The 13,770-nt window shown below is 42.6% G+C and overlaps 1 protein-coding gene across 4 annotated transcripts in view; it reads left to right on the top strand.

Moving 5' to 3' along the window:
- Positions 1-13,002, top strand: part of LOC119173364 (uncharacterized) — a 138,368-nt gene extending 125,366 nt beyond the window's left edge. For all 4 annotated transcript variants that reach the window (XM_037424213.2, XM_075889851.1, XM_075889850.1 and 1 more), the window contains 5 exons: positions 7,919-8,024; positions 8,112-8,313; positions 10,265-10,311; positions 10,872-10,984; positions 12,395-13,002. In XM_037424213.2, the coding sequence (XP_037280110.2) occupies positions 7,919-8,024; positions 8,112-8,313; positions 10,265-10,311; positions 10,872-10,984; positions 12,395-12,617 (691 nt within the window). In that variant the 3' untranslated portion in view covers positions 12,618-13,002. The remainder of the gene's footprint in view (positions 1-7,918; positions 8,025-8,111; positions 8,314-10,264; positions 10,312-10,871; positions 10,985-12,394) is intronic.
- The last annotated feature ends 768 nt before the right edge of the window (positions 13,003-13,770 follow it).

Raw genomic sequence — 13,770 nt, 5'->3', positions numbered from 1 at the left:
TCTTGTATAGATGTTTTGCGCATTGTACTGAGATCGAACCCAAGAAATAGCAGAATGACGTTGTTCAGCATGACTTGGTTGTTAAATCAAAGGTGAGCATAGGAACCTGACCAGAGCTCTTTATTCCTGCATTGGCTGTGAAGCAACACTCAGTGCGTAATATTTTTTTGCTGCAAACATATCATCTTAGTACTAGCTTGACTTACTTTCTCTTGAACTTGCAAAGGTGCATGCTAGGCCTATAAATAATGGTTGAATGAGCCCATAGTGGTTGTAAGCTTTTAACCTATTGCTTTCGAGAATGGGCACTAACACTTCGCTGATGGCATATTTAATCTATATGAAGAAGGGTTCCTTGGAAAACTTTGCACTGTGTCTGTCGATGCTGGTATGTTTACATCTTCTGGACATTGCTTCCCTCGGGCATTGTCCTGCATGGAGACTTTGCTGTTATTTCCTTAACGAAGTTTTTGGTGAACCCTTGGGGTGACTGTTGAACGAATGCGCTGAGTATTTTGACGATGGCTGTCATTAATTTAGCATGGCCACTGATTCGCCCCATATTTTCTTGTTTTTTGTTGTTGTTTTTGTTCACTCTAACTGTTTCCCGAGCATGAAATTATGAATCGTGTTTCATTGTCGTGTCACAGGCCACTTTATAGTGGCTTGAAGGCAATGTACACACTGAATAACAGCGGGGCTTCTCCTGTTTGCTGGCTGTCAATCAGTTTGTCCTTTCTGGATTTTGAAATTGCACTTTAACACTTGCCTTGCTTCAGGTCAACATTTTCCCCGCTATTTTAGTAGTTAAAGTCCTTGTTTTCTATTATAGACGACGGTTACGAAACATATCCAACTGTTGTGCACGTATCATTGTGGACGTATCTAATGTACACGGCTTTTATTGGCTACTAAGGCTACGTTCTAATACTTGGTGTAAGTAACTAAACAGACAAGTAGACAGGCAGCGGCTGCCCTATTTCTTCTTCCTATCCTTAAACAGTCGGCAAAAGAGTCAAAGTAAAGAATGTTGTAGGCTACCTTGCTGTCCATACAAGGTTACTTTTGGGCAGAGTGCTTGTCAATTGAAAGGGAAGGTTGCCTGCTTACAAGAAAGCAAAGCCGCGCTTTTTATGCACTTCATGCGAGCTATATTGCAGTTTGCGTAGGATTGAGTGTGGAAAGCGAAAAACTGTGGTGACAATATGAAAGCCTTATGTAAATTTTACTTGCTTATACGGAGTAGCATCGGGTCAAAAGGGAAGTCTTCCAAAGGTGTTGTTTCTTGGACTTAATGCTGACCTCTGAGCATTGACAGCAGGCTGTCCTCAATGCTGGCCGCAAGTTGAATACACTGTAAGTTTTATCGCCTCTGAGGCTTGCAGTTTTTTAGGTCAGACGTTCCAGGTGAGAAAGATGGCCACAAGATATTGGGTTTGTCATCGTAGTTCCTAGGAAGAGTTCTCGTTGCTGTGTTTTACAAAGAGTCTAATTTTAAACTTCTGCTTCCGAACAACTTTTGTCACCTAGCGGTTTCGTTTCACGGTTTGATGCATCTGCGGTACTGGAAAATTCGAAATCTTACTGCATTTCTTGGCTACCTGCCCTCGCATGACTAGTTGACAGTGTGCCTCAGAAGCTAGAAATCGAATAAGTATACGACCGATTTTAAGTATGGCAGGCACCTTCGTGTTCCGGTAGGAATGAATGTGAAGTAATGAAACAACACATGATGGTTCTAGAGCACTACCCCACTGCTTGAACAGAATAGCATCACATAAATAGAGGGTTGACAAAATCTAATGTGCAAACAACCAATTGAGCTGATCTGTTCTTCGATTATAATGCAGAAGCCAAAGGGCTATGTCAGCCTATTGGCGTAGCTCGTCTTGTGAGGTGAATTATGTTTTTGTGCATGTTTAATTAAAAACACTTGAAAAATTTTACTTGTAAATTACTACCCATAATTGTACAAGATTCATTTGTACATACTGTGCAGGGAGAGTCTTGGTACATGAGAAAAGACACTAAAATACACGAGAAAAGACACTTCGCCTGTGCAAACTGATTCAGTGTATATCTTTTATGCCTCTTTAAAGGGAATCAATATTTCAATTCAAGGTTTATTGAATATGTCAGTTGTGTTTTTCTACAAGCCAGTTGTGCGCTTGATGGGATCGCTCTTGCTCACTACAATTGTATGTAGCCTTTGGCAGACTTGCTCACGAGCCAATGAGGGGCTATGAGGAACAAGTGCTTAGATCATGCATATCATTTGCTAACACATCAGACGGGGAAGAAGTTGATGTTAGTTGTTACACGCAGCTGTTTTGCAATTCATGGGCACGTGCGATGTGTTGTTCTTGCCTTTGGCTGTGTTGCTGTGACCCATGTTTCGTCACTCTAACCAAGCAAACTTGTTTCATGTAACTGATATAATAACGCCTCATATAAACAGCGTCATGTTGCGGGGTACGTCAACTAGTGCAGTGAATGCGAGGTAGTAATTGGCATCTTGTGACTGCTCAATATTTTTTTTGTCTACAGAGCAGCTTTCTGTTTGCTCCATAACTTCTTGTGTGCAGAGGCAGTTAAGACAAATGCCATAACTACAGAATCTTCGTAATTAAGCCATTACTGCATGTTCTGACTTTGCTCGGCTGATGTTGTTATAAACATCCTTAATGTCATAAATAGAGAAAGGGGTTGATTTGTATTTATGAATGATATATCACTGCTTAAACTACATTTGTCAGGTTATCTTTGGACAGCTTAACATCTTAGCATGTCAATTACAGAGGCTACGCTAGTGTTATAGATTTTGTTCCAAACACAAAGTTCATTTCGATCCAATGGTGCTACAAGTGACCATGTTTATTAATTAATTTATTTACTTATCTGCCACATATAGTATATTTAATTTGAAACACGCATAGCAAAAGAAAGTGAAATGGTTAAACACTGCTTTGTCATTATTGTGTTCAGTACTGCTATACGAGTTGAGAGTTGGAGGCAAAACAGTTATCTAGTATTGTCAGAAACTCGATCTGGATGAGAAGCCAGCATTCATCCACCTAACTACATGCTGTCCCGATATAAAAACCTAGAATCAGTATGTCATATAAGCGTGACACCTTTTACACTAAGGGGGCATGGTGGTGTGCCTGTTTTGTTAACAAGGAGGCTGACAAGGGATGCTGGCCCAAGGCTTGACTGACAGCTCGGAAAACCGTCTTGACCTCAGGCGAACTGGCGTGCGGGAAACCTCTCAGGTGGAGTTCCGAGTTGTCAGTCGATTGGAGCTTGGGTTGCATGCTGCTCTCATGGTATCTGTCTCCTTGTTGACTAAACATCTAGTAATAGTGTAGCGCTAGCTGTGGCTGCTGCGCTAATACACTTCAATGTTTGTGAAAAAAGTCAGCTTCAGTCGCTAAACAGTCAACATCTGTTAACACCTTCTGCAGACAGCAAAAGGTCTATTCATTCGCGACGTCTCATTCCAGAATGACTTCTAGTATATCTTTGCGGATGTCACGTGTGAATTGATACTGATTCTGGAAACTATCAACCTAGGTTAGCAGTGACTGTCATCATTGACATGTATTGAATCTCACGTTCTGTGAGTGTTCCCCCGATACTAGTTGCACAATTTGTAAGTGCCCCCTTTGTTACAATCCCACGTGTGAAACCAGTAGCTCCATGTTTTGCAAAGTGCTGGACGTTACAGCATTGCACATAGCTTACACTGAGCTGAAGACGTGGCTGCTACTAGCATTTCTATTGTGCTGTTTTGACTCATTTTTAACGAGTCCAAAGATATGCCAGTGATAGGTATATGTCTTCTCAGCAATTAAAAGCGTTTAGAAAGATGTCGATTGCTGTCTCGCACATATTTTTTATTATGTTTATTTATTTGTACTGTTGATCCCATCAGGGATCATTACAGAAAGGGCATATTGGACATATCTTGATTGTTCTCCATCTGGGAGGTTTCCCGTCGTCCAGTTCACCTTAACGCTGCATTTTTCTGTTACTCATGCCTCAGCAAAACTGTTTCTGTCTCTGCTGACCCTTTATTTCTAGGCTGCCGTATCCATCAATACTCATTACCATTACCTGCTGCCTAGAATGACAACAATGTGAACTTTACTGTATTGTGAGCTGCTGTTTGCTGCTAACTTGTGATCTTTTTTTTTTTAAATTGTGAGGGTCTCACGAGTGTCACGAGCACCACAGAGACTGTGACATTCTTTCTTGTTTGTGATGTGTAGAAGCACAGTCAGCTAGAGAATTATGCACGTGCTTTAGAGCTATGAGGGACTTCCACTGCATGCAATCTAATCCCCTGTGTTCAAATGTTTGTGCCAATGTAGCCAATGCATCTTTGTTGGGATGACACAGAGAATGCATGGCGCACAAGGTCTGTCACTGAGGAAGAAATGGTCAAAGCACCTTTATTTTTACCTTTGCATGGAGTCTTGCGGTAAGAACAGATGGAAACGGTAATGTTCATGTTGTTCACCTGTGCAGTTTATGGGAGAAATGTTAATGTACTTTTACATATATCCTGGTGTGAGCCAGTGTAGTCTGTCTGCAAAGAGGCTATGTGCTCCAAAATGAGGGTGTTGTTGATGTAGTTGAAATCGGCTTTAAATGCCACTGACAAAGTTTTTATGGTCAAATGTTGCACCCTGACTTGTGTTTTGAAAATTGTGCAGAAGTTTTACTCTGTCTCAATAGTACGTTGCAGCATGTGGTTGACGCATAAATTTGTATGCTACAGGGAGGATGAATGCAGCGTCTTCCTTTATTTCAGAGAGAAATGCGTTTTGAGAATTTGCCCATCTTTCTACATGGCCCTCAGTGGTGCAGAAAAATTCTTACGTTCATGAAAAAAATTAATAAAAAATGACAAAGTTTTGTGGTTTTCTTCTTCATCTGGTATTTCAGTTGCCACGGTCCTCTAACATTTATGTTAGGTTATCGTACAAACGGTTTTTTGCGTCCTACGAATGCATTGCTACAACAGAGCCGATCAGACCTAGCGAAGAATAAAAACTTGTTTTTACTTAGCTTTTATGTTTAAAGCTTCCCATGGTTTCACTGTTTTTTTGCAGCCGAACGTGCTGGTGCACCTTTTAGCTTTACTACACCCCCATGATGTGTACTGTGATTCTTGATTCAAAAAGCCATTCAGGGTGCACATTTATACAACCGTTAAATGAACAACATTTTTTCAGACTATTACTGCTGTAGTTACCGTAATTACTCGAATCTAATGTGCACCTTTTTTCCGGTTAGGCGAGTTCATAAATCGCATGCACGTTAGAATCGAGTACGAAAAAAAAAAAAAATGAATACGGTCGTTCTATTGCCATTGGCATTCCAAAATGGCCGCCCCCTACGTGCGTCGGCATGGCACGTCGGCCATTTCTGCCTATGTGTTTCCCATGTGCGGCACTTCGTACGTGTGCTGAGGAGTTCGTCATCTTGGTGTGCATTAGCATCGACGGCATGGAAGGGCCGACTCCAAAAACTCGACGAGTGCACCACGGTGCCGCTTTTCAAAGAAAAGTCATTGCGTGTGCCGAAACGGACGTAAATCGGGCTGCATCGCGGTCGTTCAGAGTTCCCGAAACGTGCGTGCGGGACTGGCGGAAACAAAAGCAGAAGATTGTCGACAGCAAAGCTTCACGCAAAGGCTTCAGTGGACCACAGCAAGGTCGGTTTCCGCAAATTAAAGAGCTGCTCGGCGAGTATGTGTTTGAGCAGCGAGCGGCACGGCGGCCCGTGACGACAGAACTGCTCCAAGTGCGGGCTATGCAATTAGTCTTAGAAAAAGGTCTAATGCGGAGCCAGTTTAAAGCGAGCAGGTTCTGGCTAACTAACTTTATGAAGAGGAAAGGCTTTTCCCTCCGAAGGGGAATGGGCATATGCGAAAAGTTTTGCGGAGGAGTACGATGAAAAGCTTCAGTTTTCAGAGGTTCGTCCTAAACTTGTGGCACAACAACGGCTACCTGCTTGGGCAAATCGGGAATGCTGATCAGACGCCTCTTTACTTCGATATGCCTGGCACCACAACTGTCGAGAAGAAGGGGGCGAAGCAAGTTCGCGTGCTGACATCGGTCTACGGTAAAACTACAGTGACGGCAATGCTCTGTTACACGTCAGAGTGGCACAAGCTTAGCCGTATCTCATATTTAAATGGAAGACGCTCCCGAAAGGAGTCGTTTTTTCGAGTGGTGTGATCGTGCGGGCCAGCGAGAAAAATGGGCGTGCGTTGCAATCGATGTCTTACGTTTTTTTTTTTCGTCATGGAAATCGGGTGCGCGTTACAATCGAGGGCGCGGTAGAATCGAGTAAATACGGTAATGTGCATTAATGGAAGTTGGTGGCAATTTATCTACGGTTGTACTTCTGTTGTGCTGATTTGCAATCCCAAGGAGTCTACATCATGGCTATACACTTTACTAATGAGACTGAGTGCAGATTTTTCGCCTTAGTCATTGCAGTCGAGGAGGTGGTTACAGGATCACCAATATGTTAACTTTTTGCATTGGGTTGTATTGAGACCACTCGAGGTTTTTTGAAGCAAGCTTGCTCTTCGTGCACGTGATCAAAAACGGAGTTTGTCTTACCATGTTGCAGATACGAATGGTTACGTCATTCTCTGCCCCACAATAAAAGGCAGCGCTTGAAATCGCAGTTTGTGTGCGTCTATTTGTCTCTGTGTAGCCGAATACCTTTTTCAGCAGAGGGAAGACCTAAAGAGAGAACCAAAGGAGACAATTATGAGACGGGTACTAACTTGCATTTAAAGTTTATTTGGAGTATACAGCACAAGTAATTACGAGTGAGAGCACAGATGACACCATACATGCAGAAGTGACGAGCATATGCAATATTAAGTCAGATGATAACGACCTTTCTCAAAATTTTTTTACTGATGCAGTGCACTACGGATGTGTCGCTAACACAAGCCTTCTCATTTTGACTGAAAACACCCTTTCAATACCTTTTGATGCCCAGGTTTGATTGCTGAGACAACTAGATTTCTTTATTTTTTTTATGTGGTCATATTGCTGAGGCCAGACAAACATAAAGGGAAAAAAAAATTACGTAAGGTGCAATCATAGTATCGAGGCCAAACAAGCCAGCGAGGCAAAAGTGGGCAGGGGTAGCCCTAGCAATGATCTGACATTTGAAAGAACTAATGTACATTTACAGTAGCTCCACTCCTGCTGGCAACAGTCAAGTAGGACATAGTTGGTAATTACGATGATAGATTTACATACTTCAGTTGTGCTCCTTCTCACAAAAATCTTGTCACCAGAGCTGCCACTAAGGTCTTTGTGTTCCCAAAACACCTATACATATTATGGCATGCGAAAAGTTCTATAAGAAATTTTAATATAACTGACATTGACGGAACAAACTGAACATGTCAAAGTAAACTTAAGTTACTTGTCATCATATCGGCACATCACGAATGCATATTTATGAAGAATATTAGATGTGATGGAGGTGTTCCTGCATGGCATGCAGCTTCTGTATGTTGTGAACACATGAAAATGCATTTCTGTGGTGCCGTGGGATAGGTAAATTGATGAGGCTAAGAAACGTTAAAGCATAGTCTTAAGTAGAATGATGCAGGATGTGTATAGATGAAGTTCACTCAAAGGGGCCTTCATTCTTTGCTGGACATAAGTGAGGTGGTGATGACGTTGATTCCTATTGTTTGGTTAACCTATTATAGCACCAACACTCACTCTTAACCGTTACTCGAGCGCACTCGTGCCAAAGGGAAACCTGGTGCTATGCGTCGCTGCTGTTGCGGCTGCTGCTGCTGCTTCTTGATGTGGCTGTGTGTGGCTATTGGCTGCGATGTGAGTGCATGCATTGGCAACCCCCCATCCAGGGAGCAGCAGCTTTCCCAGGCCAGGGAAGAACTGCGGACCATGTTGGAGCAGGCCAAAGGCAGGGCAGAGGAGGACCAGCGCAAGTTCAGCCAGATGTCGCAAGAGGTACATTCGGTGTGCTCTCAACTCTTCATTACATGGCGTCCTCATTATTGCACTTTTACAACTCCATTTTCTTCTTTACGTACGTAGCTGTCTCAATTGGAGTCAGAGCTGGAGCGTAACCGGTCGGTCCGAGAGCTGCTTCAGAAAGTGCAGGACGAGAAGCACCAGCTCGAAGCTAAGGTGGCCGAGCTGAAAGCTGCAGCGGCTGCTGCTTCAGCTGTCAACGGCAAGGCATCTGTTCCTGCAGCAGCCCCAACTGTCAGTGCTGCACGTTCAACGGAAGGAGGGGGTAAGTATTTGAGGGTATAGGCTGCAGTAGCTGTAGGGTGTTGAGCACAAACTATGATTTGGCAGCTTACGTAGCTATACTTTTGTAAGGGAAGGTTGCAAGTGTGCCGGAATCAATGAATGCGGGTGCACTGCTAAAGAAACCTAGGTTGTTAAATTTAATTATCATGCCTATATTTATTGAGGTGTTATTATTTGTAAAATTATCAAAGACATTTGATAATTTATTGAAGAATAACACCTCAATAGATATAAGCACTGAATGATCAACCGAAGACATGAGAATCATCGTAGAGCATCATTTAGTGCACCTTTTTTCTTTTGGAATAATAATATACGTCAGGCGAAAACTTTCAATTGTGAAAATTAGGTGACCCTTAAATGTGGAAAGCTATATTCAGGTAATCTGCTCATTACTATAACGATTCATTCCCAGTAGTTGCACATGTCTGAGTATTTGCGGCATGTCTTTCAGTGCAGTCATCCCGTAACTTGATGCAGTGGTGTTGAATTCTAATTATACAGGAGAGAAGCATTGTTTCTTCTTGTTTTTTTTCTGTTCTCAATTATTATTGAAGTCAATCTTGCATGATAATTTTCTAAGCGCCGTAAGAATGCATAGTATGCTCGAGTATGGTGGGATCGAAAATCTGTGCACTTGAAAGGGACTCATGGCAATTCTGAAATCGTAAGTGAGTTTCACCCGCACCAACTGAAGCTTTCTTGTCAGTATCTGGGCTGCAGCTGTGCTATGCACTTTGGCAGACTATATTGAGAAATGATGTACTTCGCTGCCGTGGACGGGAGCAGAGCGGGTCACACTCTCAAGGGTAATCTTGTACAGATACACAAGCACCCAGCAAAGTAGATGGAAGGATTGCTGCTGTGACAGCTTCATTGGTTAGGCACTTAACATGCACTGCAAAAAATGTGTGTTCGGCTCCTGCCTGTGGCAAGCTATCATTTCGTACACTTTCGTATTCCAGTTACTGTCTTATTTCTTGGTTTTATTAAAATAATGTTAATCTGTTCTCGCCTGTCCTCCCTATGTCTTTATTGTTTGTTTGCTTTTCATGTCAGTAACTAACCAAAAAGATTAGTCTCTTTAGATCTCCTTTATACATAAAAATAATTGTGGCAGGTAATGTAGTCATACATTCGCTGAGTAGATTTGTGAACGCTCTAGAAGAATACTCAAGACTCTTTGCAAGTTAGCATTGAGTGGCCGATCATTCCTCGTATTGTTCCACACCTTTGCTCGTAGTTCAGGACACACACAGCCGCACTTCACTTTTGCAGTTTTTTACTAACAAGCTATACAAAGCATGGAGAGGTGCAAACAAAATACGAGGTAGAATAATGTGGCTTCAAAATAGTTGACATTCAGGTGAAGCTAGTGGACCTCAGCATCTACTGATTACTGTCAACTCGTGGTATAAACTACCGTATTTACTCGCATAATCCTCGTATTTTTTTTGCCGGAAAACCGATGCAAAGTTGAGGGGTGCGAGAATTACGCGGGGAAAACTTTCCACGAAAACGTAGAGAGGGAAAAAGAAAACGAAGTGGCCACAAATTGGGATTCTCATACCAGCACCTTACAGCAAGCTTTAAGAAGTACTAATTAGAATTTACTTCAACAATAAAAGCAGAGGTTCAACACAAGACAAGATTTATTTGAGGCACAAAAAGTGGAAGCAAATAGTCGAAAATTAAAATACCACACGCAAAGCTTGTTGGCGTTTCGGGCGTAGCAGCTAGTGCAAGCTTGTGTTCTCTGTTTGCTGAAAAGTTACTTCTTGAGTGGCTATAGCAAGTTGGTAAAACGGGGCTTTCCGTCGATGCAAGGTGAGCGTGGTGACCCCCCCCCCACCCCTCTGTTTTTTGTGTGACCACTGTTCAGAGTCTTGGCTTCGTAGATGCATGCAATTAGTATTCTTCGTGCTTTACAGGTGGAGACCTTGCCCTGAAAGAGGAAAGAGACAGTCTTCAGATGCAGGTGAGTTATAATTTTTTTTACATACGTGTAAGAATGTAAAAAAACAGGCCACCTGAATCGCAGCATTTTGCAAGAAGCCAGGCAACAGTGCTTGATGTTGGCTAGGTTATATGCTTGTGTGGGAATCTATTAAAGTTCCCAGCAGAAGTGTGGCATTTCATAATGAGCTACCGTACTCGTCACGTTTGATGCTGATCATTTTCAACTTCTGTTCATGCTTTCATAATGCTTGCTCGAAGTTTCCAGCCTTCTCTTTAAAAGAAGTGCATCATCCAGGCCTTGTTTTTTGCTGCAGTATATGACACAATCCATTCGTAATTTAATCCAGCGATGATAAACAGTGGCTCAATAAGAAATGTTATAGCCAGCATTTCAGCAAACCTACCCATCTTCGTTATCTGATTCATCGTTTACCTGTCAAGATGTGTTGCTACCAGCTTACGTGATAACAAGTAACCTACGAATAGGGGGAAGGGAGTTGTAACTCTGCTTTTTGAAAAATATTATCTGTTAACACATATTCACTACATTTATCCACTTTCAAATAATTTACATTACAGGTGGACTTCCTCAACTCTATAATCGTGGACATGCAACGAAAGAACGATGATCTCAAGGCACGTGTTGAGATTCTAGAGGCGGGCCCTACTCTCGACGACATCGACATCAACCTGTAAGTTTGCCTGCTCTCTTCAGGCTGATGCGCAGAACACAAAAAGGTGAAGCTACTATATTTAGCTCACATGGTAGTTGTGGTGGTGCTAATTGGGTGTCAGCATAAAGTGTCTCGGGTCTTCACTTTTGCAGTTTTTCACTAACAAGCTATACAAAGCATGGAGAGGTGCAAACAAAATACAAGGTAGAATAATATGGCTTCAAAATAGTTGACATTCAGGTGAAGCTAGTGGACCTCAGCATTTACTGATTAACTGTCAATTCATGTTATGAATTACCGTATTTACTCGCATAATCCTCACACTTCTTTTGCCGGAAAACCGATGCAAAGTTGGGGGATGCGAGAATTACACAGGGAAAGCTTTCCACAAAAACATAGAGAGCAAAAAAGAAAACGAAGTGGCCACAAATCGGGATTCTCACACCAGCACCTTACAGCAAGCTTTAAGAAGTACTAATTAGCACTTACCTCAACAATAAAAGCAGAGGTTCAACACAAGACAAGATTTATTTGAGACACAAAAAGTGTGGAAGCAAATAGTCGAGAATTAAAATACCACGCGCTAAGCTTGTGGGCGTTTCGGGCGTAGCGGTAGCGTTCGTCGCTCAACAGGAGCCCTCAAAAGGTAAGCGTAGGACGTCAGTATTGGGCTGATGGCTATTTAACAGAATCGTCCGCAGTTTCCTTCTGAAGAAATGAAGTTTACCATCAATCCCAGTTTTAGGCACACGGCAGGCCCAATGCGTCTTGGTGGCTTTCAGCTGCCGTCACCAGTAGCGAACACAAAACTCGTAGGCTCCGAAGGGCCTACCGGCGGCCCTGTTGCCGTTGTTTAGTGCATGATCCATCACTTGCAACTTGAAGCAGCCGTGTAGCTTCAGTATCGCCCTATAACGTGCCAAGATTACCGACACAACAAACAAAACACGCCGCAACGCGCACTGGTCACTTCAACTTGGCTTGGATTGAATTGAATCTCTGTGCAATAGTACACTTGATGCTTAAGAGATGGCGCTAGATGGCATGTGCTATCATCATCAGTGGCTTGAACAAGCAGACGACTTTATTGCGGCAGTTTTCAGGGGTGCGATAATTACTCGAGGAAAAAAATGTATTTTTCTTGGGCGATGTGAAGGGTGCGAGAATTATGCGAGTGCGAGTATTACGCGAGTAAATACGGTAACTTTCTTGGTAGCCTTAACTATCATGATCGCTGAAAGGATCCTTGCAGCCTGAAACACACGTGTGTCTATATCTTACTTTACCATACTCAAAAAATTGTACAAACACCATGTTACCACAAATAAAGTTTTTGTCATTCCGTTCCATTCCATGTTACCACCATGCATCCAAAGCTACACATACCCAATATTTTCATAAGTCAAACTGTTTTGTTTCCACTTTCAGTAACGGCATCAAAGCTGCTGTGCCTCCGCGCCTGTTCTGCGACATCTGTGACCGCTTCGACGTTCACGACACGGCTGACTGCCCCATCCAGTGCAGCATGGACGAAGAGATGGTGACGCACAGTCACCATGGCTCCCCTAGGCGCTCAAGTCGACCGTACTGCGACGTCTGCGAAATGTTCGGGCACACGAGCACAGAGTGTGACCCTAGTGAAACCTTCTGAGTGTGACATCATGAACATAGAACTGTTTAAGACTGTGGACTTGCTGAGACTTCTTCTTCAAGCATGCGAACAGGTGTAACTGTCTCTGTTCATGCGGTTCGAGAATCAAGGCCACAAGGGTGAGTGTGGTAGTGTGGTTCGATCACACCGGCGTTAGCGCAGAGAATGTGGCTGTTATAGTTGCCTTCTACGTGTGTAGCAGATAGTTACTTGTTGCATTCAAAACGTGTACATCGACGTTGTTCTCAATTAGCACTCAGAAATATTGCTGTTAGGAATTTTCACACTAGCAGTGCAAGAAAGAGCTTTTCGGGGTTTCTTTTATGTTTTGTATTTTATTTTATCCCTCTTTTTTTTTTCTAAACTTTGCCGTTAGACCATGCACAATTTTGAAACTTAGTGTTTGCTAGGTACACTGTTCCTCGATGAGCAGTGTTGAGCTTAGTAAAACATTTTATGGGGCACTCACCAAACCCTCTATTGTTGTATAGAGAGTTGAATGTGTGCGCTTAACGAATTTTGTAGTTTCTTTTGCCCTGTGTTCATTTTTGTCACTATGGCATGGACATTTCTTTTGTGAATTTGTTTTTCCAACGAATTGTAGGTTGGCGAGATGTTTATTATGCGTGCGAGAGTTGTCGTCCTATTCACTCTAGATGGCGTCATTACTTTTCAGGCTACTTATGTATAGCCACATTGTAGATACTGTAAACACACATTGTTAGCTCGTTATCTGAAGAAACTTTGGGTGAGCTTTAAATGTTAAGCACCTCTTGTGAACTCTTACACAAGTACAGCAGTGTACGAGCCGCTTCCATTAACGTGACGTTGATAAGTATGCTGAATGTTTCGGTGCTGTGTACAGTTTATATATAAAGGGGAAAAAAGTCGGAATGGTGAATCTGTTTAGTACGTTAGCAGATGTTGTCCTCCTTGTGCATAATAAGAAGGCTTAGAGGTGCTCTTGCATTAGATTTTGTGGCACCGACACTTCTCACCGAGTACGTACACACAGCTATGTTTGCAAGGTGTTCGCGGTGTTTACTGGGCAAGTGAATAATCACCTCCTGCACGAATCAACACACCTGTACTCGTGGATTCTTCACCTACCACGTCGACCTAGAAGTGGGTAGGCATCAGTGCCAATGTTAAA

The sequence above is a fragment of the Rhipicephalus microplus genome, chromosome 3 (genome assembly GCF_043290135.1).
Source record: "Rhipicephalus microplus isolate Deutch F79 chromosome 3, USDA_Rmic, whole genome shotgun sequence".
NCBI classification, from domain to species: Eukaryota; Metazoa; Arthropoda; class Arachnida; order Ixodida; family Ixodidae; genus Rhipicephalus; species Rhipicephalus microplus.
The sequence above is the reverse complement of the archived record's forward strand: the minus strand, read 5'-3'. Positions and strand labels throughout refer to the sequence as shown.